Genomic DNA, 27,702 nt, shown 5'->3' on the forward strand with positions numbered 1-27,702 from the left:
AAATTTTACTCTGTACAGAGAAAAAGGTGGAATGTTCCAGTCTTACAAACACTTGGTATGAGGTCGTGTCGCCCGGCTTTTGTGGCTCTCCAACAATTAGATATAGTATATGTTGTAGCTTCTGTTTCCGCTTTTAAAAAAGGTTTCAGATGTAGGAAAACGATTGTGATGTGAAAATTACGACAATGAAATTAATGCTGTGTATGAAGAACGGTGTTAATTGGTGTAAATACTGATATCTGCCATGTATATTTTAACAATGTATTTTTATTGTGTGCTTTTATGGTTATTTATCTATAACCGAATAAAAGGGCCGATTATGATGGCGGACGGACCCGAGTCAGTCCGCCACCATAGAGTAGGAGGGAACCTCCGCATGGCCTGCGGAGTTCCCTCCTGTGCAATTAGGATGTGACCGTCACCCTGGCGGTCACATCCTCTATTTTTACCATTGCGGCGGGTGCGGCTTCAAGCTGCATCCGCCGCAATGGTAAAAATGCATACATTGCATTTGTATGCAGAAAGCGGCAGGCACCGTGCGGAGCCTGCCGATTTCTGCATACAAATGCAGGGGGGTACCATAGGTACCCCCCATGTGCACCCCCCACTGCCCCTTCACCCAGGGGGCCCGCAACGGGCCCGCAGTGAAGTTACACATGCTTTTCCACGGCGGAAAACCCGCCGCGGAAAAGCATTTGAAACAGCCCATCCTAATATGGCGGACGGTGTCTGAGAGACACCGTCACCATATTAGAGCTTTTCCGCCGCGGTTGTAAGCCAACCGTGGCGGAAAAGCTGCGGACGGAAACCAGGACCCACCAGCCATCCTAATGTGGCGGTGGGTCTTTGGTGGTTCCGCTGCAGTTTTTCCGCATCCTCCGGGCCGGCGGTGGCTTCCGCAGGCCCGGAGGATGCAGAAAAAACGCAATCGTAATAGGCCCCAAAGTCTTTTATTGATATACCACATTAAAGCCAGAGCTTTTGGTTTTGCCAGTGCTTTCCTAACTCTCAACTTCAAAAGCAGTAGTAATTGTGACCTAGATAGTCTGCCATCAAAATATACATCAAGTATCAGCCAGTCCTCCAATCATATGCAAGCCTGTATACTTTTAAGAACACTTAAAAACAGACACGTAGCATGCTGCTGATATATACAAATACAATAAACAAGCAACATATGTGACCATCTTGTGCACGTCTTAAGTGACAGCAAAATCCCTACCGATCCACTATTTCTTGTAAGCTAGCCTGCAGGACGATCAATAGCTCCTTGAATTTCATCCACTTTGGCACAAAGACTGGCACCTCTTCTTGATATCTCTTATTCTGATTATCCTCTGCCAAAGGAGTAAAGATGAGAGGTCCTTCCTCCACCATTGTTTTGCACAATGTGTGCAACTTGTCACCGCTCTCAGCAGAGATATCCTAAAATAAGACAAAAGAAAGAACATTAATTCAACATATGACTTGCTATCACTTTCCAGTACTGTGAATAACTTGATTCTGATGTAGGGTTCATCTCCTTACAGAGCTTTTAATTCAGATTTTCATGATCATGACTAAAGCAACCACAGACTGTAGAGGTAAAGATAAGGTTGCAAAGAACACTCCATACTGCCTTTCAGGAAAGGACTTCTCCACAAACATGCTATTGTGAGCTCAAAGGAACTTGATAAGTCAAGGAATTGGGTGTCCAACTCTTTAGTGGGTTTTGGCAAAGGGTGACATTGGTGCGAGAATAAGAGCTCACAATTAAAATTAATAAAGTGATAAACCATATTACATTGCAAAAAAATAGAAATTCAGAGTTATGAGAGAACTTGCGGCCCAGGTCAACACTGCCTCTTCAAAATAATAAAATTTAGCAAAACGATTCAAGCAGTCATTATTAAAAACTCAATTGTATGAAGTGTACTGAATTATTTTATAAAAATGTTGGTCCGTCACCTCTTTATTCGCTTAAATAATTTTACTGGATTCAACAAGCATACATAGCGCCCATTTCCAATGACAGTAAGTCATAGGAGCCATATCAACATTTTTTCTATTTTAATAAATATGTGTTAGGTATTTCACACTTATCCAGAGGCAACTCGAGGAGGGAGCTAGGATTTTGCACCGCTCCAGATCCACACATGGGGCCTTTATCAAGGAGGCTCTTCTGTCTCATTTGACTTGCCGTTTCATACATTGCTGCATCTTCGGCTACAAAGTGTCTACAAGAAGACCATCCACACAGTTTTGTGCCAGTTTGGAATTTCTGATATTTTACACGCCCTGACGAAGTTCATCCTGATGAACGAAACGCATTGGCTGAGACTCTTTGCACCATTTTGGAATATTTGAATAAAGGATATATATTTTTTTTCACCAAAAGAACTTGACTACTTGTTGGGACTTGGAACAGCAGACTAGGGTAGTGCACCGCTCCATTCTTTCCCGGATTTCTGATCATCTGCTTGGCAGTTTTCCCCTTACATCGGCAGGTGCAAAAGCAGTCAGTGCACACCACATGTGAATAGCTTGGTACAAAAATTTGTATACTGGGAACACAGCTAAGAGGTGCGGCCACTGGAGTCCGCCGTTGACCATCGCCTTTCCCAAATGTGTGTTAGGTATTTTGCATTCCAGAATAAATAAATACAGCTACTTACAAAATGGAATGAATCCCATTGGCGTGTCAAAACTGGAGAAAAAGTCAACAAACGCACAAGTTACTACTTGTGTAATCTGTGAGAGACATTAGTTAGTGATAGATTCCTTACCTTAGAATATCCCCAGGCATCAGACTGGATCTGGAAACTTTTGCGTAGCAATACCCCTGCGCGTCGGTAGGCGTCGTCCGCGGCTCCGCTTCCGTTGTCGGAGTCGTTAGCGCCGGAATGACGTAGTCGGAGTACTTAGACGCGGCCCTCGCGCGCTGACGTCAGTTCTGATACACAGCTTTTCCGCGCCAGATACGCAGAGCCATGATAGAACCAATACTGGTGCCATGAAACTAGGGCCCTGAAAGGGGATGACCTTAACCCTAGATATCGGTTCGCAGAACGGGGAGGATGGGTGAGTCGGTAAGGAATCTATCACTAACTAATGTCTCTTACAGATATATCGTTACACAAGTAGTAACTTGTGCATCTGAAAGAGACACGTTAGTGATAGATTCCTTACCTTAGAATAGATACCCCAGCAATACCAACCCCGGTGGTGGGTCGGCGAACCAATAATCACACCAGAAAGTCCCGGAAGACGGAACGGCCAAAGAAGCCATCCCTCCGAACTTGCCTGTCTACACAGTAGTGTCTCGCGAACGTGTGCAGCGAGGCCCACGTAGTCGCCTGACAAATGTCCTGCAAAGGGACTCCCCGGCCCAGGTCAGCAGTAGTCGCCGTGGCCCGAGTGGAGTGGGCCCTCAGCCCAACAGGAGGTTCCTTCTTAGCCAAGGAGTAACACGCTTGGATGCACAACAAGATCCTCCAAGAGATGGTCCGCTTGTGCACCGCCCATCCTTTCTTAGTGCCCACGTAACCAACAAAGAGTTGGCCATCCACCCCGTACTGGCGGGTGCAATCCAGATAGTAAGAGAGCGCACGTTTTGGGTCCAGACGGTGTAGCCTCTCTTCCTCTTTCGAGGGATGCGGAGGCGGAAAGAAGGTGGGCAAGGTGATAGACTGCCCGATGTGGAAGGCTGTGACTACCTTGGGCAGGAAAGAGGGTTTTGTCCACAACACAACCTTGTCTGGATGGACAGAAAGGAAAGGAGGTTTAGAGGAATGAGCCTGGAGCTCACTCACTCTCCTGGCAGAGGTGATGGCAACCAAAAAAGCAGTCTTAAGGGTAAGAAAACGTAGAGGACAATTATGAAGCGACTCAAAGGGAGCGCACATCAAGTAAGTGAGAACCAGGTTCAAGCCCCACTGGGGCATCACAAAAGGAACAGGAGGGAACATATGAGTGATGCTCTTTAAGAATCTGTTTACAATGGGGACTTTAACAAAGAAGGCTTATCAGGTAGCCTTAAGAAGGCTGAACGGGCAGAAAGGTAGCCCTTGATAGTGCCCAGAGCAGAGCCCTGCTGGGCAAGAGAAAGAAGGAAGAGGAGAACCTCAGAAAGAGGGGCATTAGGAGGATCCACAACCTTTGCTGTGCACCATGCTACAAATCTGTTCCACCTGCAGGCGTATACTGACTTTGTTGAGGGACGCCTGGCTGCCAGAATGACATTACAGACTTCAGGAGGCAAGTCAAATGGCCTCAACTGTCGCCGCTCAATCTCCAAGTATGGAGGTGGAGACTGGACAGGTTCGGGTGGAGGACCGTCCCCTGCTGCGACAGAATGTCCTCCTGAAGAGACAGACGAAACGGGGGATCGACTGACATACTGAGTAGCTCGGGATACCAGTACCTTCGCGCCCAGTCCGGAGCCACAAGGATAACTTAGGCCCGGTCGCTCTTGATCTTCTTCAGCACTCTGGGCAGAAGTGGTATAGGCGGAAAGGCGTACAACAGACCGCAACTCCACTCGCGACGAAAAGCATCTCCGAGCGAGTGCCGCCTTGGAAATTCCAACGCGCAGAACTGATGACATTGCGCGTTCTCTTCTGTGACGAATAGATCTAACCAAGGCTCTCCCGACTGTAGAAAGAGGCATTGAGCCACATCAGAGTTCAGACGCCATTCGTGATCCATCATGCACCGCCGGCTGAGTTTGTCCGCCCTGGCGTTCAGAGAACCTGCCAGGTGTTGAACCACCAGAGTCACGCCCTGATGTTCCAGCCACTGCCAGAGGCGCAGAGCCTCCTGGCAGAGGGTTCAAGACCTCACTTGGGCCCTGTTTGTACCACATGGGGGTGGTGTTGTCTGTGAACACCTGCAGTACACTCCTCCGGACAGAGGGGAGGAATGCCTTCAGTGCTAGATGAATCTCCCGCAGCTCCAAAAAGTTGATATGGAGCTGGGACTCCGCCAGAGACCAGAGGCATCTGATCTCCGCCTCTCACATGTGGCCTCCCCAGCCCTGCAAGGACGCGTCAGTCACAACTATGTCCTCGGGTTAGGGAAGGGAGAGGGATCTGCCGCTGACCCAATTGCGGTCCGTGAGCCACCACTGCAGCTGTCTCGCAGTGCCCTCTGACATCATGACATGGTCGGACAGGTTGCCCTGATGCTGGGCCCACTGAAACTTCAGGACCCACTGCAGAGCCCGCATTCGCCACCTGGCGTGATGCACCAGAAGGATGCAGGAGGCCATCAGCCCCAGAAGCCGCAGCGTCAACCTGACCGAGACCCAGGATAAAGGCCGAAAGAGTGGAATGAGAGCCTGAATATCCCGGACCCGCTGTTCGGGAGGGTAAACCCAAAACCGCGCCGAGTCGAGGACCGCTCCGATGAAGAGGAGCTTCTGAGAGGGGCACAGGTGTGACTTCGGCACATTGATGGAAAACCCCAGCTGGTGCAGGAGGTCTGCCGTTGTCTGGAGGTTGCTGACGACTGTCTGAGGCAAGCCTGCCTTCAACAACCAGTCGTCGAGGTAGGGGAAGACTGAAACCCCTAACCTGCGCAGATGAGCTGCGACCACTGCCATCACTTCCGTGAACACCCGTGGGGCGCTGGTAAGGCCAAAGGGGAGCACGGTAAACTGAAAGTGCTCGAGATCTACCGTGAACCGCAGGTAGCGCCGGTGGGCCGGCAGGACGGGAATGTGGAAATAGGCGTTCTGCAAGTCCAACGCTACCATCCAGTCTCCTGGGTCCAGGGCAGCTAAGACCTGAGCCAATGTCAGCATTTTTAACTTCTCCTTCCGGAGGAAGCCGTTGACGTTCCGTAGGTCCAAGATAGGGCGTAGGCCCCCTTTGCCCTTCTTGGGTACCAGAAAGTTGTGGGAGTAACAACCACACCCTACTTCCGGCCCAGGAACGCGCTTGATGGCCCCCTTGGCCAAGAGGGCCGTAACTTCCTCTAGCAGAAGTTGCAAATGATCCCCCGACATGCGGTGGAATTGCGGTGGCATGGCTGGAGGGGTCGCCTCGAAGGGGAGGGAGTAGCCCCTCCGGACGATTTGCAGCACCCACACGTCCGACGTGACTGTGCGCCAGTGGAAGTGGTGATGGCGAACCCTGCCCCCCACTGGCGTCACATGGGCCTGAAAGCGCGGACTAGGAGGGTTTTGAGGCGGATGCTGCAGGGGAAGGTGTGGACTGCCCGCGCCGATGTCCCTGACCGCCTCCACGGCCGCCACTGTGATGTGTATTAGTCTGCGGCAGGTGGCTGGCGGCACGTGTGGGAGCGCCCCTTCATTGGCCACGAAAGGAGTGAAAGGCACCCGTTTGCCGGCGTGGGGCCGAGAGGCCCAAGGACTTGGCCGTAGCCCTGGAGTCCTTAAAACGCTCAAGCGCATGGTCTGCCTTGTCGCCAAAGAGGCAACGGCAATCAAACGGCATGTCCAGAAGTGTGGCCTAGACATCAGCCGAAAAGTTGGTGGTCCTCAACCGGGCATGGCGTCGAACAGCCACCGTCGTTGCCATCGCTCTGCTCAGTGAGTCCGTGGTATGCAGCTCACACCGGATGGAATAGCTTGCCGCATCTCGACCCTCCGCAAGGGCTTGGGCGAGTTTAGCCCGGACCTCCTCCGGGCATTGTGGCAGCACGTCCGCGACCGTGTCCCACAGAGTGTGGGTGTAGCGGCCCAAGAGGAATGCGGTATTGACTGACCGCAGTCCCAAACTCAGGGACGAGAACACCTTCTTACCGAACTGTTCATACCTCTTGGATTCCCGATCGGGCGGAGCCATCGGGAATGCGGTCTGGGAAGTAGAGGCCTGGATAACCAGGCTCTCGGGGTGGGGTGGGTGGACAAGAACCTAGGGTCGCCTGGAGCCGGGCGGTAGCGTCTGGTCACGTTCCTATCCACAGGCGAACCTGTAGCGGGCCTGGACCAGGTGCCCAAAAGAACGTCACACAAGGCCTCATTAAACGGCAGCAGAGGCTCAGCTGAGCTTCTGCGGTTTAAGGACCTCAGTGAGGAGGTTAGTCCACACGGCCGCGACGGGGAGCTCCAGGCTCAAGGCCTTGGCCGCCCGTGTCAACACTACACTGTAGGCTGCCCCCCTCCTCCGTAACCACAGTTGGAGGGGAGACAAAACCAGCGTCTGGCGAAGTGTCCAGTCCACTGGCATCCCCAAGCTCACATGTCCAGTCCTGTTGAGACTGGCACTCCTGTGCCAGAGGGTCCACAGACCCCTCCCAATTCCCTTCGTCACCCATCACCTGATATTCAGGTTCAAAGGATGGGGCCGGTTCGTGGAAATAAAAATCTCCAAACGTCGTTGAGAGCGGCGCCGGAACCGAATCGAGGGTAGGAATGGGGACGGCGTCGCCCGGAGGTGGCGCCGTGGTTGACACCCTAGAGGCCGGCGTCGGCGAGGTCGTGAGGTCGACTGGCGACGACCCGGATCCGGAAGCGGATCCAGTGGGGCCCTGCGGCGCCGGAACCGAAGTCGCCGGCGGCGTCGGGCCGAAGCACCCGGCGGCGTCAGAGCCGAAGCACCCGACCTGATAGGCCCCCCAGCCGGGACCACTGGGCCTGAAGGCGCTGCGGAACCCGGCGGAAGAGGGAGGGACCTCATGGCCATGAGGTATCGCTCGACCTCCTCAGGCGCTGCATAATGCCAAGGGACCGGAAGGTGTGGGGCAGGATGTGGCGCCCGCGACTCAGTCGGAGCCGCGTGGGTGGTGTTACCCGAACCCCCGGCCGCGCGAGCGTCGGGGTGGGTCGGAAGAGCGATGACGCCTTTCCGACCTCTCACGCCTCTTACCTGAGAATCGTGATCCCGACAACCGATGCCGACTCTCGGAGCTGCGAGGACTCAGACCCCGCGACCGGTCCCTCGACCTCCTGTGGGACCGGGACCTCGAATGGCGCGGGCCGACTGCCGGAGCTCAAGTCGCTTGCGGGACCGCTCCCGCCTAGCCTTGGACGTCAGGGCCCGGCAGTCGGAGCAGGTTCGGTCGTCGTGGTCGAGGCCTAGACACTGGAGGCATTGGTAATGGGGATCGGTAACCGACATCAGTCGGCTACACTTAGAGTAGGGTTTGAACCCAGGCATCCCTACCGGCACCGTAGGAGTCGAACGACTCGGAAAAACAGATCAAAAAAGTTTAGTCAAAATGTGACTAAGTAGTAGAGCTTCTCCGGATCTGCGCTAGCTGGCACGGAAAAAAAAAGAACTGACGTCAGCGCGCGAGGGCGGCGTCTAAGTGCTCCGACAACATCATTCCGGCGCTAACGACGCCGACGACTGATGCGGAGCCGCGGACGACGCCTACCGACGCGCAGGGGTATTGCTACGCAAAAGTTTCCGGATCCAGTCTGACGCCTGGGGATATTCTAAGATAAGGAATCTATCACTAACGTGTCTCTTTCAGATATATAATGCTGCAATCATCCCACAACCTGCTTGGTGCAACAGTTACACATCAGTTCAGTCTCACCATGCCCAAAAAAGGGAAAAATACAGGTATGCAAACCACCTTCATGTGCTGCCAACATCCTGGCCGACTTGCCATGTCCTTCACTTTTAAGAGAGAGAGCGGTGGAGAGGGATTGTGAGAAGCAATTATACTTTCCGAAAAGATAACACGGTAATTGGGGCTTTGCTTGGGAGAATAAGGCACAAAGTACCTACCGAAGAGACTCTTACTAATTAGCACTTAGTCCGATTTTAGAGTAGATGAAGTTTGATGGGAAAGCAACCAAATGGTAAATCAGAGATCAACCTGAAAATAGTCATCAATAGACTCACCCAATTGAGCAGCTGCCCTTGAGTGAACATTCATTTGAGTGGCCTAAACAGATGCTTTTCATATAATGAAGCAGGAAATTAAGACAAATTGGACCCCTTTCAGAGGGGGGGAAAGCACTTACATCTTGCATCACTGAGGGCTGCAGAAACAACTATATGCAGGTTTAAGCTAACGTAAGCTCAATTCACCAACTGACTAATGCTGCCTACCCTCTACTAGTGTCCTTTTTGACTAGGTCACTCCCACTTTTTTGACTGGTATTTGATGTGATTTTGACTAAATGTGCTCTGGGTTCCTTCTATCCAAGTTTGCAGCGACACATCTCTTTCCCAAAACTGCAATTATTTTCCCCAATTGCCAATACCTTTAGTACCCTCTAAGTCCTTAGTAAATGGTAACTGTGGAATTATCTTTGGGAATATTGAAATTAAAGTGTTAGTAGATTCAGGTAGTTTATTTACATTGATGTCTAAGGAAGAATACCTGAAAGAATTGAAGAAAAACTTGAAGGACTTACAACATTCCGATATAAGTGCTGTGGGATATGGTGGAAAAAGGATAAACATTGTAGGGATGGAATGGATGGACATGTTTTTTAAAAGTAATAGTGTTCATGGTAGAGTATATGTGACTAAAGATGGGTCTAATCTTTTAGGATGGCGCCATCAAAAAGATCAGCGTATCATTCTTGATACAAATGCTAAGGAACCTGTGATGGTAGTAGAGTCTGCACAGGAATGCAGTTCACCTGTTTTAGAAGATACTTCAGATTGGGGGAAGAGTTTAAGGATGTCATTTCCCCATGTATTCACTGATAAATTGGGTATGCTAAAAAATGTTTACTCACCGCATTATCCTGAAAAAGAATGCTCGTCCTGTAGTGCACAGAGTTAGGCCTATACCTTTATTAATGAGAGAACCGTTACAAAAAGAGCTTCACAAATTGCTGGAATGTAAAATTATTGAGCCAATTGAATCTTCAGAATGGCTTGCCCCGGATTGTCGTTGCACCCAAGGAAGGAAATAAGATTCGTCTATGTACAGACTTAAGAGACTTAAATCAAAACATATGGGTTGATCAGCAACCACTACCAAATATAATGGAGATGTTGAGTGTGATGGGTGGTGGAAAGATTTTTAGTCTTTTAGACATGTCCGCTGCTTATCACCAAGTAAATTTAAATCCAGAGTCACGACCATTAACTTCTTTTGTCACACCATTAGAGGTTTACCGGTACCGACGTATGCCGTTTGGGTTAGCTTCAGCCTCTGTGGTGTTTCAAAGAGTTATGCAGAACATATTTCAGGGAATGCTTGGAGTTTTATGCTTTCAGGAGGACATAATGTTCATGGGTAGATCTTTTAAAGATCATGATAAATTAATCAGTGAAGTTTTGAAAAGAATTGCTAACCATGGGTTGATTATACAGAAAGAAAAATGCCAACTGAGAAAAGAACAAGTAAACCACTTAGGTCATGAGATATCTGCCAATGGTATTAGACCAAAGAAAGGCATAGTAAAAGCAATTATAGATGCTCCCCAACCATCAGATAAGGATTTGTTAAAATCATTTCTAGGCCTAGCTGAGCACTGTTCAAAGTTTGTATCTAACTTCTCGGATACTGTGGAACCTATGAGAATGTTAATAAAAAAGGAGTCATTTGAATGGAATGCTTCATGTGAGGCAGCATTTGAAAAAATCAAAACCTCATTGGTTACTACACCTACCTTGGCTCATTTCGATGTGTCAAGGAAAACTATATTAACGACTGATGCTAGTAATGTAGGGTTAGATGCTGTTTTCACCCAAAGAACAGCAGATGTAGAAAGCGTGATTGAGTTTGCGTCATGACGCTTGCAGGGAGCAGAGAGATCTTACTCTGCTATTGAGAAGGAGGCTTTGGGTTGCTGTTGGCCGATAAATCATTTAAAATTTTATTTATGGGGATTGCCTTTCGTTCAAGACAGATCACAAGCCCTTGGTGCACATTTTCAAAGGTGGGAAAGGTCTTGAAGGAAATGTGACTTCACAAATTTCTAGATGGCTGTTATCAGTAATGGATTACAATTTTTGAATTGATTTTGTCAGGGGTAACAAGAATGTCATAGCTGATTGCTTGTCGCGCATGCCGGTTGAGGGAGAAGAAGAGGATTCTTCCTCAGTATATGAAGTGGAATCTTTATGCATTGTTAATGATTTAGATTTGGCCTTAAGGCAGGAAGAGTGGGATGAAGCCTTGAATAGTGATAGGGAGTACATGGAGCTTAAGGATGTAATACGTGATGGCTGGAAAAATGTGATGACTTTGAATGAAGAATTAAAGAAATATTTAAAGGTAAAAGATCAGTTGAGTATTCAAATGAATAAAGTTCTGAGATGCAACCTTATAGTTCCACCTAGGATGTTGAGAGGGAAATTAGTAAAATTTGTACACGAAGGACACTTAGGGAGAAGCATTTGTAAAAGAAGATTGAGACAGAATTTTTGGTGGCCTTAAATGGATAGGGAGGTAGAAGAGATTGTAAAAGACTGCCAAGCATGTAGTAATAGCGACCAATGTAGAGTGATCCGCCAACGTCCACTGGGGTGTGTAGGTGTTCCTGATCAACCCTGGGAGAAGTTAGCGATGGATTTTTTGGGTCCGATTGATAGATTAGGTGTAAGGAGTAGATTTTTAATTGTTTTAGTTGACTACCACAGTAAATGGTTTGTAGTGAAATCTGTAGAACACATTACGTCAGAAGTTGTCATTGAATTTCTAAGGAATGCATTTTTGGCAGAAGAAATACCTAAATGCTTAGTTACGGACAATGGATGTTCAACTTGTTTCCACTGTGATGAAAAGGTTTCTTACAGAATTGGTTATTAAGCATGAAAGGGTGGCGCTATTCAGACCACGAGCAAATGGGTTGGTTGAGCGAGTTAATCGCATCATAATGGACAATATTCAATTGTCATTGAGTAATGGTTTAAGGTGGAAAGAGGAATTAGACAAAATGATGTGAGCTCACAGGGTGACTCCCCACTCTGTCACAGGCGTGTCACCTTTTGTGGCTTTAAAAGGAAGAGAACCGGCAAGCAAAGATTCTCCTGAGTGACTGCAAAAGAAAGATCAGGTCTGGGTAAATCGAGAGCAAAATGCAGAAAGAGTTAAGGAGTCTCAAGAATGAAATAAGAATGATTATGACAGAAAAAAAGGGGTGAAAGATGTTAAAATTACTATTGGTGACTGGGTGGTTACTAAAAAAATGGGATTTGTAAGAAAAGGAGAAAGTAAATTTTTCAGACCACAAAGAGTGATGAAAGTAATGAGCTCAGTGGTAACTCTTGATGATGGAAAAAAGTGGAGCATGGGTAACTTATGTAAAATTGATGTTCCAAATTCCATTGAGTGATTATTTTGTTGTTATTTATTATAACATACGAATGTTCTATTTCCTGTTATGAATTTTGACATGTATAGTTATTGATGTTTTATTGTACTTCCTTGTAAGGGGGGGGGAGATGTGTGGAGATTTCATTTCCTTTATTGTAGAACTCAGTGATGCCATAGAATGACATCACTGAGAGAGTCTGTGAAGACAGTCAGTTGAAGAAGCTGGAGGTCGCTGTACACATGTGAAGATGTACTCTCATGAATAAAGGCTTTTATTCCTTAACCACTGCCTCTGTGGTTACTACAGTTACTTTGGTACCTAAGGCCTCAGGTAGTAGAGAGGGTTCCTAAGAGCGACAGCACAAATTGTACCACCCTAAGGTATACCTCACAAAACTCATGCATAGCCTCCATTGCAGGATGCGTGTGTTGGTGCAGTCCCAAAAATGAAAACAAAACATGACAATAATCCCTGTGTGCCACCTCTGCTTACTCTGCAGGTAATATTTGTAAGGCACCCCTACTGCGGGCCTTACAGCCCTAAGGCAGGCTGTCTTATATTACATGTGAGGGCACAGCTTCGTGAGCAGATATGCCAGTGTGCTGGTCAGTTCCATTAGTGCCAGTACAAGAGAACGGGGAAGCCTTTTTAAGACGTGCTAGACACTGGTGAAAACGAGGTCCCCGCTACATGATCGGTTCACTGAAATGAGGGACGTTTGGTATCAAATATCTCATATTAATAAACTCACGCTGATGCCAGTGTCAGGTTTAGTAATACAGGCACACAGAGGGCACCTTAGAGGTCCTCCTGAAAACCTACCAGCTCCTGGTGATGACTGACTGGCTTTCGTCAGCACACGATTAGAAACGAGCGCCTGACCCCTAAGGAGAGGGTTTTTGCTCTACCGGGGCCATACACCAAACTTGCGCAGGCCAAGGGTGCTTTACGCCCCTGCCCACAAGATGACCTGCAGATTAACATTCCAAGGCAGGGGCATTTCAAAGCACCTAACGCCTTTGATATGTGAATCTGGTTTCTCTCACAGGAAACGAAGAAGACTCCCCGAACACCCTTTAATTCAGTATTTAGAGGCACCCGGGGCACCAGATCCTGATGACCTAAGAAGAAGAGGGCCACTGAAAAGTGGCAGAAGACTGTAGAAGAGCAACTGACTTGGCACCAGTCCCACACGCCTGTCTGCTGTTCCCTGTCGAAACTGCACCATAGATGTGTCATCCTGCAGCTGCAGGGCCTCCAAAGCCCGGGAGGAATGCCTGCCTTCAATAAAGACTCAGAAACTCCAGTTGACCAGCGGAACAACTTCCCTGCTTCCTGCAGGCTCCCAAAGAGACCTAATAGGAATCAAAGACCGTGAAAACCCGACACCAGCAAGTACCACTGCACCCGTTGCTCCAAGCCAGTGTGGAAGTGGGCCAACTGTGCTTGCGTGGTCCCACAACCCTCCAAAGACAAAGCTCACCTTGGAATTGCCCACTGTGGACTTCCCCTGTTTGCAGGCCCCCTCTCCAGGTGACAAAAATGTGTCACCTAAAGACACCTCTGCACTCGTCGCCCCTGGCTCATGGACAGGAGGACAAAAGGTGTCCCCATGTCCCCTAGCATAGTGAGATCTGAGCCCACTTGCTGGTTTAACCCGACTGGTTTCCCAGTCCATGCCTGCAGCCTCTTTTCGACTGGAAAGATCCCCTTTGGATAACATTGGACCCCCAAAGCTGAAAAGCACCTCTGCACCTGGCCGCCTCATGCCGCCTAAGGTGACCCGTTGGTGCTGCCTCGGACCTTACCCCATACTAACCTTAAGTCCAGGACATTGATCCTGTAAGTTGCTGTGAAGTGCCCAAATGCAGTACCTGTTTTGCGCCCATAGGGTAACACTGGGAATCCGACAGTCCATCTGTTTTCCAGAGGATTGACAGTTTCTAGCTGCCATAGCGGCATAGCAGCATACTAGGCATCAGCGTGGACATTCAATTGAACCAACTATGCAATAAATGATTTTGCTGCATGTGCTGCTTTACACAATTCCCTCAAGGAATTCAAGAAAAGTAATATGGGGTACAGCACTGCCTCCCAAAGCATTTAAATATCTAAGTAAACACTATAGACCACACAAGGCAAGATGATGGACTATGCAAAATTAGTTATTATGCCCACTCATCAAACATGTAGGTTAGCACTTAATCATTTTACAAACTGACTGTGGCTTTTAATGGTCAGCTAAAATGGAGAAAAAAAACTCCTGATCTGCAGCTTATCCCGGAAAGTCATCAAGAGGGATCAAGTGCAATTAAATTGCTTTAAAGATCAGTTGCAAATGATCAGCTTGGACCCTCTTTACTGTAATCAAAGTGATTAAAGCACGGATAAATCCCAGATAATACATTTCCATTAAATATCGCCGAGGAGTAACATTTCAGGACAATGACAGCCTTGCGTCTTTCAGTGCTTTTACACTCCACCAATACATAGAGCAGCTGATCAACGAGACAAATTAATTAAAACCTTAAAAAACCTGCCACTGCACAGCGCCAAGGGTCACTTGATGACGAGCAGGGCGGGTGGTCCTGATGAGGGCACGGCACCACATCCTAATCCTCGAAGCCGTGACTTCCTTGTTTTTTCAGAGACGAAGGATAATGCTGTAATCAACTGCTAAGCATGGAGGCTGTCACACGGCAGCAGGCTACAGCCTGAAAAACACTTAGCCCCCCCCCCTGAAAATAAATCCAAAACGCAAAAGTAACACCCTTCAGAGTTCAGCAACATATTTACGGCGACTTACTGAAGCCCAAAAAACAAAACAAAAAAACGAGGGCCGAATCCATGTCATTTAATGGATAAGAACTTAATATGGTAATAGTTTGCATTTACATTCACTGTATGTTTTCTATGTTCCACCAATCTCACACTGTCCTCTCTTCGTTTTTCATTGTGGAAAGGTATTACAAATATACCTTAGCAATGTGAGCAACTTACACATTTACCATCCTGATACACATTAAAATGTATAATAAAACAAACATATATATTACAAAAAAGCTTCCTCCTATCTAATCCACAGGTCATTTTCACTGCAGATTTGGACAAAGAAGCAAGAGCGGCACTACAGAGATTCTTTCTTATATATTTATTTATTTCACCAGTGCATACAAGGGACAGTCTACAAGTGTAGGCGATTGCCTTCAACTGGACACACACACACACACACACACACATTTCCAATAAAAATACACACTTTTTTTATTTCCTTAATTTTAGTACGGTTAAATGAATCTCCACAAAACTTTACAAAATAACATTGAAAAAAAAGCACATCACTTTAGGTTCTTCAATGCAAGTTTTGTGCAGATCAGTTAAACAGGTACTTGAAATTAGGGGAGGTCCCAAAAGTGATATTCCCCAGTTTAGCTAACAGGATTCTTTGCTGGATCCGGATCCCCAACCGACCCCTGCCCCCACCACGTCTTCAACAAGGCCGACTCCATCATCGCACCCCAACTCCTGGACATCATCAACGCCTCCTTCAACACCGCCACCTTCCCGGAAAGCTGGAAGCACGCCGAGCTCAGCGCCCTCCTGAAGAAACCAACAGCGGACCCCACCGACCTCAAGAACTTCTGCCCCATCTCGCTCCTCCCTTTTCCTGCCAAAGTCTCCGAGAAGACCGTCAACCGACAGCTTGCCGCCTTCCTCGAGACAAACGGATCCCTCGACCACTCGCAATCCAGCTTCCGCGCCAACCACAGCACCGAGACCGCCCTCATCGCAGCCACTGACGACATCAGATCCCTGCTCGACAACGGGGAAACAGCAGCCCTCATCCTCCTGGACCTCTCCGCAGCGTTCGACACTGTCTGCCACCGCACCCTAGTGCAACGCCTCAGCAACATCGGAATCCAACAGAAGGCACTGGAGTGGATCATCTCGTTCCTCGCCGCAAGAACCCAGAGAGTCTGCCTCCCCCCGTTCAGATACAAGGCCACTGAAGTCATCTGCGGCGTACCACAGGGATCATCACTCAGCCCCACCCTCTTCAACGTCTACATGAGCCCCCTCGCAGCCATCGCACGCAAACACAACCTCAACATCATCTCCTACGCCGACGACACACAGCTGATCCTCTCCCTCACCAAAGACCCAGCCACCGCCAGAGCCAGCCTACACGTAGGGATGAAAGACGTCGCCGAGTGGATGAAGAACAGCCGCCTGAAACTGAACTCAGACAAGACGGAAGTTCTCATCCTAAGATCATCTCCCTCCGCCTGGGACGACTCCTGGTGGCCCCCTGCCCTGGGCACCACTCCCAAGCCAACGGACCACGCACGTAACCTGGGCTTCATCCTGGACTCCTCCCTCTAGATGATCCGACAAGTCAACGCCGTCTCATCATCGTGCTTCAACACCCTGCGCATGCTCCAAAAGATCTTCCGATGGATCCCCACCGAAACCAGGAAGACGGTCACCCAGGCGCTCGTCACCAGCCGACTGGACTACAGAAACACCCTCAACGCCGGAACCACAGCCAAACTTCAGAAAAGACTCCAACGCATCCAGAACGCCTCCCCACGACTCGTCCTGGACATCCCCCGACACAGCCACATCTCCGGCCACCTGAGAGACCTGCACTGGCTCCCAGTCAGCAAGAGGATCACGTTTAGACTCCTCACCCACGCACACAAGGCTCTCCACGACCTGGGCCCCAAGTACCTCAACAACCGCCTGACCTTCTACACGCCCATCCGCCAGTTACGGTCGACCAGCCTCACCCTCGAAGCCGTTCCACGCATCTGCAGAGCCACCGCCGGCGGAAGATCCTTCTCCTACCTGGCAGCGAAGAAATGGAACTCACTCCGCATCCACCTCCGGCTAACCCAGGACCATCTCTCCTTCAGGAAGCAACTCAAGACCTGGTTTTTCGAGCAGTAACATACCATACCCCTCCCCCCCACCCCCCAGTGCCTTGAGACCCTTCCGGGTGAGTAGCGCGCTATACAAGTGTCATGATTGATTGATTGATTGATTGATTGCTGAACTAAGGGCAGGAGAGGCAGCTCATACAGGAGTCCTGTGGTCTAGTCTATCGGGAACACGTCTTTAGGAGAAAGCCGCCTTCAAAACTCCATCACATACACGTTTTCACACTGCATGTGCTCAACAGTGGCGAAAATACATGGCAAGGGTACTCTCTATTGAGAAAAGATGCCTTGTGCCACCTCAGGATGCATCTGCCATTGAATATCTGCAAGGCAACGTCGGGGGAGATCGTCCACCCTGGCGAGCCAAGATCCCAAAAGGTGGTTCATGACCAGGGAAATGCACAGAAAATCTGCCAGCTCCAGAGATTCAGTGGCTATTGGCACAAGACACAGGGCCACACACCATCATTTTTGTTGCAGTACTACATAGATGGTGGTGTTATCTGCGAGAACATGAACCAGCCTCCTCCTGATGAACAGTAGAAGACCTTGAGTGCCAGCTGAATGGCCCACTACTTCAACAGTATGATGAGGAGACAGAGCCCGGCCAGTGATTAGTGTCCCTCTGATCTCCTCATCTCCCAGGTGACCTCACCATCATAGCAATAGTGCATCCATCACCACCGTCAACCATGGGTAGGGCAAAGGAGAGAGGCGTAGCCCTGGTCAAGTTGCGGTCTAGCAGTCACCACTGCAGGCCTCTTGCAGTTGCCTCAGACACCTGGATGGAATCTGACAAGTTCCTCAAGTGCTGAGCCTACTGAGACTTTAGGTTCAACTGCATATGCCACCTGGCACAGTGAACACATAGGATAAAGGTGGCCAAAATACCAAGAAGCCTCACAACCACTCTCACCAAGATCCAAGACAGAGGTTGAAACATAAGGCTCATAGCCCAAATGTCCTAGACTCACTGTGACAGCGAAGGCCTGAAACTGCAACATATCCAGATTGGCTCAGATGAAACTGAGCTTCTGCAAGGGAGTCCGGTGTGATTTTGGCATTTTGACAGTGGACCCAACCAATGTTAGGTTTGCTATCATCTGGAGGTGGTCTATGCTGGACTGTGGCAAGCATGCCTTCAACAGCCAGTTGTCGAGGTAGAGGAAAACTGGAATCCCCAACCTATGAAAGTGTGCTGTGACCACCGCCATCCCTTTTGTGAACACCTGAAGGAAGCAAGGCAAATACAAAATGGTCCTTGCATGCCTGGAAGACAAAGAAGGGTCTGTGGCACTGCAGGAAGGGGACAAGAAAGTAGGCACCATGCAGCGCTACGAGGCCTCCGGGTAGTAACGCGCTTTACAAAACCCAATTTCATTTCATTTCATTCATTTCAGGTCAAATGACACCAGCCATTCACCAGAATTCACAGGAGACAGACGTTGTGCCAACGTGAATATCTTGAATTTGTCACTTTGCAAGAAAGCAGAGATCAAAAATATGATGAACACCTCCATCCTTCATGACACGAGGAAATAACAGGACTAACAGCTTATCCCTAAGTCCGAGGCCAAAATATCCTGCACCTATTGTAGCAAGATGAGCAGGTGTTCCTCTGAAAGCTGCACTGATGTGGGTGGAAGATGCAGAGGGTCGAAATGAAATGGCATGGCATAGTTTTGTTGAATGATCTAAAGAACCCACCTGTTGGATGTTATTTTTTGCCACTCTTGGAAGAAATGTCTGATCCCGATTCCCACAGGGTGGCTGTGTGCCATTGAGGGCAAACAAAAGTACCTTAGAGGAAGATGCTGCAGAGGTGGAGGTCTAGAAAGGTTGCTGCCCCTGGTGGCCTGTGCATTTTCTTCTTGATCCCCGCCCCTGACCCCGAAAGTGCAGGGTGGCTGCTGCAAAACCTCTGGAGTAAACTCGAAGGGGAATAACTGTTGAGAGTAATGTATCACAGGGGCAGTAAGCCCTAAGGAACAGGGCATGGTCTGGGTTTCTTTGAAACGCTCCAATCTAGAATCCACTTTCTCATCAAACCGGTGGGATCTATCGAATGGCATATCCATCAGGGAGGCATGCACATCCCCAGAGAAGCCCTACAACTGAGGCATGGTGGGAATGAACTGGAGTTTACCCTACAGGTGGAAGCTTGAACCACCAGACCTTCTGGCATAGACTGCTGCATCAAGGAGTAAGGATTATCTGGTACCGACTTGCGGCACCTGGCTACCTGCTTGTTTACCAGTAGGCACGAACAAAGATTAGACTAGGTGACCATTAAGTATTCTGAAGAACCTGGCCATTAGTTGTGTGGCCGGCACAAGTAATGGATCCACATTTGCCCTACAATGGGAACCAAACACTCTATTATAGTGCTTGACTCTCTCAGGGTAGCAAAGCTGAGCAGTTCAAGGCCCACTCACAAGGGAGGTGGGGTGGGTTAGTAATCACCATTCGCTGGGACACAATAGCAACAATCAATAAATAATTGCCCAGTATGTGCTTGTTCTTTAGAAAAGGGAAAACTATATTTATTACACATACTACTCAATACTAAGGGTGGGCGTAGTTCTACTAGGCGGAATTCCACAAAGTTGAACAAAAACTATGTGACTATGAAGAACGGTCTGACTCCCAAATATTTAAAGAGAGACCTCATATACTTTTGGTAAAATAACAAGTATCTCTGTCTTTACATGCTAAAATGCATATAGTCATTTCACAAAAGTGAAAATGAAAATTTAGCAAGCAGTGAGAGGTGATGATTTTGGGATCATCCCTAACCTAGGGAGAGAACCAAGCAGATGCCTTGAAAACAAAGAGCACATCTTGCTGAAGGATTCAGTGGTGGTCCCATCCTCTTAGGACCACCCCAAGCACAGTTATGGGCAAAAATACAATCCCAACTAAAGGCCCCGCAAAGCATTATGGGACGAGATTAGCAGTGGGCAGTAAATATTAAAGTCACTTTGCTAGACACTCCAAGCGCAGGGTCGATACTTTTGGTAATCCATTAGGCTTTCATGTAGGGGGAGCTGCGGCCCTTCTGCAGCTCCCCAGCCTTTTATTTCGGTCTCTGGTGGGGCCCCTGGGGTCTAGAAGCCACCACCCACTTTGGAAAAGGGCTTTGTCAAATTCTAGTCTGTAGGGCATTATGGGGCGCTTCCTTGTGGAATGTAAATGTCTGATTAGTAACTCCAGGGGCTTTTGTGTTTTATTTTTTTGGGGATGCCCTGTCCCACCTGTGGTCCGCACATGCCTGTTTCTGTTGGGAGCAGCCAAGCGAGTCCTCCCCTGGCTGCCCCAGCTGTCTTCCACACGCGTGTAGCCTCTCCTCTTCTGACAGGGAGCCAGCAGCACTCTTCTCCCCTGGCGCTTGCTGCAGTGTGGCCACAACCTCCCCTCAGACAGGGGGAGCAGGGCAGACGCACCACTGATATGGGGGGACTGCGCAGTGACACTGCCCCTTCTCCTCTTCATCTGTAGGGCCAGGTGTTGGGATCCTGGGCCCCTCCTCTTGTCAGGGGAGCGTGACAGCGCTCCCCCTGCCTTTGGTGTTGTCAGGGGCCTGGACTGGGGATCCGAGGCACTTTTCTTGGCTTTTTGTGGGTGACTGCGCTGCCCTCATTTCTTTTGGTGGTGGGAGGCCCAGCGTTGGTATCCCCCGGCCTCCAGTACTCTGGGGAGGGGGCACCATGCAACTACTCCTCTAGATTCAGATAAAAATAGCTATTTACACTCGTAGCTAGAATCAATGAAATCCCTGTTTTGAGTCACTTACTGCTCTTTGTGTAGTCAATTACACTCTCAGTATGATTCACTTACACCTTACACGTCGGAGTCACTTTTACCCTAAGAGTGTAGTCACTTGGACTCCTAGATCAGAGTCACAGTCACACCCCCTAGCTCAGTTACTTGCTCCCTTAATTTTAAATTACCTTCACGCCTAGCTTTGAAACACATATACCAATAGGCCGAGCTACTTATTCCCCTTCCCCCAGATTTAACCACTCACTGTAAGAAACTGGGTTATTAATTGAGTAGGATGAAAAGCAACAACAACAATCCTTTTCAGGATGAACCACAATAGTCAGTAAAGTAACCTAACTAAGAGGCAAAGTGTAATGTATTTATGCAGCACACAAACAGATATAAAGTGACAACAAAACAAGAAAAATCTCAAGCAGGGCTTTGCTTTGCTACACGCAGGATTTGATGAAACTTTCAGTTAGTTGGTCTTTTGGGGTAGGTTTTATCATTTTCTGAATGCAAATAGAGCACCACAGTCAGCAACAATCATACATGTCTAGTTAAGCCCTTATAATAAAAGAGAAACGAAAGAAGCGAAATATATTAGATGGTCTAGATCTTTATCTGAGAAAAACAATGCTCCACTTCTCAAATAGTTTACAGTGACAGTATGCATGATAACCTGTGGGGACTTCGGTGGACTTGAGGGCAGATATAAACACGCATGGTTCCATACACAACCCATTTAGCAATAGCAGTGTAAATACTATCAACAAGGTGTACCTCTCCACATGGTCAGTCCTAAGTAGCCAACATGGCTTGATGCAAGTGCGTAAGGGCTGCCCATTTAAGTTAGTTGAGTTCACTCTGATGCCAGCCAAGGGTCCACGACCTAGCGAGGTACCTCTTAGGATCAGGGTCTCACTCAACAGAGGCTAACAGGGCTCTGGGTGGTCCAGTTCAGCAGGTCAGCTGGGCAGTTTCAAAGAGGCCTCTGAAACTTGTTCTGTCTCTCTAGTTCAGACAGGAGGTCAGCCAACTGAACCTTGGAGAAACTCCAGTAGCCTGGGATGAAGGGAGCAGGTACAGTCTTCTTTCTCAGAGAGCAGAGCAGTCCTCTGGGGACCAATATAGGCCTCAAGCAGCAGGGAAGTCCTCTGGTAGCAGCAGGGCAGTACTCTAGGGAGTAAGATAGGTCTCAAGCAGCAGAGCAGTCCTCTAGGGAACAAAGCAGTCCTTCTGTTATGTCCACCGGTCCAGGATTGTACTGATTGGCTCAGGAGTTCCATTATTTATATCTTGTGCCAGCCTTTGAAGTGGGGGCCACTCCCTGTAGGACAGCCACATCTGGTTCTGGAAAGTTCTTTCCTTCCCCCTGCCAAGGCTCCAAGTAGTATTAAGTTACAAAACACTGGTGTCAGGTATATTTGTGTGTGTGCCGGAGGCAGCTCTTTAAATTCTAAGTGCTGCAGGGAACAGCTCCCCTCTACCCCAACCATCCTGGCAGGAAGACCCATACAACCAAAATCTTGTCCCCTTTTGTCTCACTGTCTCAGAGGACTACACAAAGGATAACTGCCAAACTATTCACAGCCCTGTTACTCAGGACACAGGCACCAAAATGTTTACAACAAGGAAATGCCAATTTTTTTTAAGTTGCAAAAAACACGGTTGATGGACAGAATGTAGAACAATGTCATACATTCACCCCAGTACAAGGATCTGGGCCTAAATCCATTGCTTTTTTGCACTCCACACCACCCTGGGATAGACACTGGCTATATGCAAATCAGCTCTGACCCTGTGCCTCATGGGAACAGTCCAGTCCGAACTACCAAGCCATGTCTTTCCCAGACCGGAATCAAGCATCCAAGGACCGGTTTCTGGCTATCAGCCTTCATCAGCCTGGATAGCTGCTTGACTCCAGTGGTATGGAGAGCCTGGGACTCACGTCTGAGTATACCCAGCACACTCGGGGTGAAAATTGCAAAAAAACACAGTTGATGGACAGAATGTAGAACAATGTCATACATTCACCCCAGTACAAGGATCTGGGCCTAAATCCATCGTTTTTTTGCACTCCACACCAACCTGGGTTAGACACTGGCTATATGCAAATCAGCTCTGACCCTGTGCCTCATGGGAACAGTACCTGGTTGATCCCCAGCGGTCCTAGTTAGCGCAGTTAGACTTCTTCTTCTTGGCGCTTGATAGTTTCGGCGCCCTTGTGAATAGTTCCTTGTTTCTTGAAGGGGGGTTGAGTTGAGGGCTGCTGACAGGATTTCTCAGCGGGTCACTGTAGATGGTCCCTCGGTTCCCCTCCTGCCGGGCCAGATCAGTGGGCTAGATCAGGGTCCCTCACTCAACTTGGTGGGCAGCGCCTAAACCCTGTCACCCCCAGTAGCATAAGTCCCCCTCTAGGCCCTACCTCCTAAGTCTCCTGCGTAGATTCCCCCAGGTCAGTGATGCCCCAACTACTCTCTGACTGGAAAGTTTCCCTCCCTTTCCTTATATAGCGACAGTTCACAGCTGGCAGTGGCAGTTGGTGTCACCTCCCCGGTTCTAGAAGGTTCCAGGAGCTTCCACCATTCTAGCTATGGGCAGGCTGGCAGGCTGGTATTGCAACATTTTTTATGGGTTCCAGCCAGCTCCTGGCTACTAGAGTGCGTCCACAAAGACTGCGCTGCAGTAGCAGGGGTCAGTGGCAGCCATGTTAGGGGAAGAGAGCACCTGTACCTTATAATTGATTTAACATTACACAGGGCATCTCAACTACGCAGGGCCTATACAATGTTGTTACGATGAGGGGACATCCTAAATTAGGGGGGCAAAAAAAGCGAAAAATTTCAAGGAAAAGGGCCAAGTCCAACACAACTCCCCCCCCTAGCCAAAAGCCAGGGTAGACCAATCACCACCTTGATGGGCTTCCCTGCTTGGGGTGGAAAAAGGTGGACGCAGGCCCGTAACTTCAATGGCATCCGCCAGCTTCTCACCAATCAAACCACCCCACTGGTGTTCCCTAGTGGGATGTGGCCAGGACTGGCCTCTAGACAATCCAAATGTCTCTGGCCCTAGTTCTCGCATTGATGTGGGGGGCAGTAGCCCCAGGCCCATTTGACCACTCTCCTTCTCCTCCTTGCAGCTCCAAATGGCCACTGGTCATCCCACCTGGAGTCCGAACCCACAGGCTGACCAGCCACCAGGCGCGAGGCTCTCCTCCCCCTAGCTCTCCTTCTAGGGTTCCGCCCATTTCTCCTAAGCGGGACACCTTCCAAACACCACTCTCTCTCCAACCTAGAGTCTAAACTCTTAGGTTGAACTGGTGACAGGGGAGAGTCCTCCCTCCCCGTGCACCCCCTCCCAGAGTTCCGAGTAGTACCCCTGAGAGTCAAATCCGGGGGGGGGACTCTCGTTACAGAGGTCCCACTCGCCAGGTACGGCAAACCCTCAACCTGGCCACCCAACCCGGGATCTGCGCCCTGTGGCTGAGCCGGTGACAGAGGAGAGTCCTTCCTCCCTCCGCACCCCCTCCCAGAGTTCCGCACCCCCCCACCGGGAGAAGTACTCCTGGAAGTCAAACTGGTAGGGACCTTGGTTACAGGTACCCCACCCTCCAGGTCAGGCAACTCCTGAACCTGAACTCCCAGTCCAGGATCTAAATCCTGCGACTGGTCAGAACCCCGAACCACTGGAGCTCCGATTACTGATGCTCCGGGTTCTCCTGACATAAGGGGATCCCTTTTACTGGAAGGCACAACAGGACAGCCTAGGCTCCCAACCTGGGGCCCCCTTAAGGAACTCTCCAGGCCCTGTGTCTGCGGTTGGGGAACCTCGGGACACCTCCCAGTCTCACTCCCTCCTGTAGATGGGATGTGAGGCCCTACAACCCTCTCACTGGGACCTAGCTGGGTAACTTCTCACCTCTCCCGCCTCGGTGGGTCGGAAGATCCCTGCACCACTCCCTTTGGGATCACTCCTCCGAACCTCAGATACGCTGCCACCATTAGAACTTCCTGGCGCACCTAATTGAAATGCTCGCAGCTCCATTTCTTTAAGCTGGAGCTTGTGCGCCAATTTCCTTTCCTCCATAGCTAATCTTTCTTTCTCCAAAGCAAACTCTCTATCTTCCCTTTCTCTCTCCCTCTCGTGCTCTAGCTTAGCAAGCTCCAATCTCAATCGCCTCTCCCTCCTCCTGTCCTCATACACCTTTGACGACGCACTCCTCCTAGATACACTACTGCCTGTCCCAGAACGTCTTCCTAGCAACACATTTCCACTCTCCACAGTGTTCGCCTCCCCTTGTGTGACCTGCCCCTCCTGTTCCCCATCCCCTCTCCCCTCTGGGTGGCCCTTACCCATGCCCTCAAGGCAGTACGGAGTTCTTCCTTTGTGGCTCTCCGCCCAACCGGCACCCCCATCCCCTGACAAAATTCCCATAGCTGTGCCCCTGTGTATTCTTCCAGGTCGGCCAGCTGGAACTCCATTTGGCCAGGTGGGGACCCAGATAAAATAAAGGGATAGCACTAGGACGTAGGTAACCATACTGGGTCAACCAGGTCTCTATACACACAGGCTAGACAGTGGGGGCAATTAATTATGCTTGCAGGCACGATAGGTGTCCAGTCTAATTGCGGCACACTCTGTCTCACTGGAGGGTGCTGTATAGTGCCAGGTCCTGAATCCCACCGCCCGGCACCAATGTAAGAACTGGGGTCACCAGTTCCCCTGGGGTAGCCTGGCACAAGCAGATAGGCACCCGAAAGCTTAGGTGTTAAGAGACTACACAGCACACGCATCCACTGAGACATTAAAATGCACGCAATGACTGACGCCACTCCAGTGAGTTTTGATTAAAAACAAATAACTTTATCTAACATCTAAGACTGCAAACGCTAGGAGAGCTCTGTACTTGCTGTTGGCTGTAGGATTTAATTCGCTTTTAACCCTTTCGATGCTGATGACGAGCTCAGCTCGTCATGATGCACGGTTGAGCTGTGCTGATGACGAGCTGAGCTCGTCATGAACAATGGTGATCAAAGCTTTCCAGCACACGGGAAAAATATGCCTAGCAGCCAAGGTGTTAATATCCCTGTTTTTTCTCCATTTCTTTGTTTTTTTGTTTCTTCGTTCTCCCTGGTTTTTAATTAGGGCCACTCGCAGACCCGCATTGCTGCCACCTTACCCCCACTCTAATTTCTGGAATACTCACCGCGTTTTAGCGGGTCCCTGCCCACTGTCTCGTTTGGTGGCCATATTGGGAGAGGCGACATTGTAGGCGGCGCGGTTAGCGCTCTAGTGTGCACACGCTCGGCGAACAAAAAGCCAGCCATGCTGACGCGCAGCGTCATCACGCAGCGTCATCGCCGGAGTTTCGCCAGAGTTAAGCCCGTCTGTGCCCGTCCGGGCCCAGACGGGCCCAGGGCACGCCACTCTGCTTAACCCTTCTAGTCCTCGGATCCGCACTTACAGGTATTCACGAGACTCTCTGCTCGCACTTCGCATGCCCAGACAACCCAGTTGCTGCTATTATTGGGCTGAGGGTTCCGCATTCAAACATTGCCTTGGCTGTCGCCCGCATAACACTTGTAAGGACCTTGATTCACTTACTATGGCTCTGCTTAACTGCAGATCACTGCCTTGCCATGCCACGGAAATTCACTCCCTCCTTTTGGACCATAGTCTGGATGCCTTATTCCTGACGGAAACGTGGCTGACCACAGGTTCCGATCCAGACATTGTCAACGCCCTCCCCTCGGGATACCTCATGTTTCATCTTGATAGGCCGGATGGGAGAGGGGGTGGAGTGGCCATTTTGTATAGAGACACATTTGTATGCAAAGCAGTAGGCTGCGGCATCAACAACGCTGAAAGCTGTCAGTTTACCCTTTGCATCTCCTCTACTGTCTCTATCTCTGGCCTCCTTGTGTACCGGCCTCCCGCTACGCTAGGGAATTTCATGGATTCTCTCATGGAGGCTGTTATCCCACTGGCTGCTGCCTCGTCCGACAGCAAGCTTACCGGCTCCAGGAGGGGTCGCAGAGACGCAGCCTTTCTCCTCCGCCCACTTCCTGTGAAAGCGCCAGGAGGCGCTACTAAAGGCCACAGCTCCCGGAGTGGAGCGGGGGTCCGACAGCAAGCTTACCGGCTCCAGGAGGGGTCGCAGCCTACACCGCCGCTTGCCACACAGCGCCGCTGGGTCCCTGACGTTGTGGCCGCCCCCGCCACTGTGCAGCGCCATCGCACGGCCGCGGAGCGGAGCGGACCACAACTCCCAGCGAGCCCTGCAGCATCCTCCGCCCACTTCCTGTGAAAGCGCCAGGAGGCGCTACTAAAGGCCACAGCTCCCGGAGTGGAGCGGGGGTCCGACAGCAAGCTTACCGGCTCCAGGAGGGGTCGCAGAGACGCAGCCTACACCGCCGCTTGCCACACAGCGCCGCTGGGTCCCTGACGTTGTGGCCGCCCCCGCCGCTGTGCAGCGCCATCGCACGGCCGCGGAGCGGAGCGGACCACAACTCCCAGCGAGCCCTGCAGCATCCTCCGCCCACTTCCTGTGAAAGCGCCAGGAGGCGCTACTAAAGGCCACAGCTCCCGGAGTGGAGCGCGGGTCCGACAGCAAGCTTACCGGCTCCAGGAGGGGTCGCAGAGACGCAGCCTACACCGCCGCTTGCCACACAGCGCCGCTGGGTCCCTGACGTTGTGGCCGCCCCCGCCGCTGTGCAGCGCCATCGCACGGCCGCGGAGCGGAGCGGACCACAACTCCCAGCGAACCCTGCAGCATCCTCCGCCCACTTCCTGTGAAAGCGCCAGGAGGCGCTACTAAAG

At 50.0% G+C, this 27,702-nt stretch overlaps 1 protein-coding gene across 1 annotated transcript in view; it reads right to left on the reverse strand.

Annotated features, from left to right (window-relative positions):
* ZW10 (zw10 kinetochore protein) overlaps positions 1–27,702 on the reverse strand; it is a 235,790-nt gene that overhangs the window by 4,029 nt on the left and 204,059 nt on the right. Inside the window, exon 15 of the mRNA XM_086957379.1 lies at positions 1,223–1,425. Within this exon, the coding sequence (XP_086813505.1) occupies positions 1,223–1,425 (203 nt within the window). The remainder of the gene's footprint in view (positions 1–1,222; positions 1,426–27,702) is intronic.

This window comes from Lissotriton vulgaris, chromosome 2_1, assembly GCF_964263255.1.
Source record: "Lissotriton vulgaris chromosome 2_1, aLisVul1.2, whole genome shotgun sequence".
NCBI classification, from domain to species: domain Eukaryota; kingdom Metazoa; phylum Chordata; class Amphibia; order Caudata; family Salamandridae; genus Lissotriton; species Lissotriton vulgaris.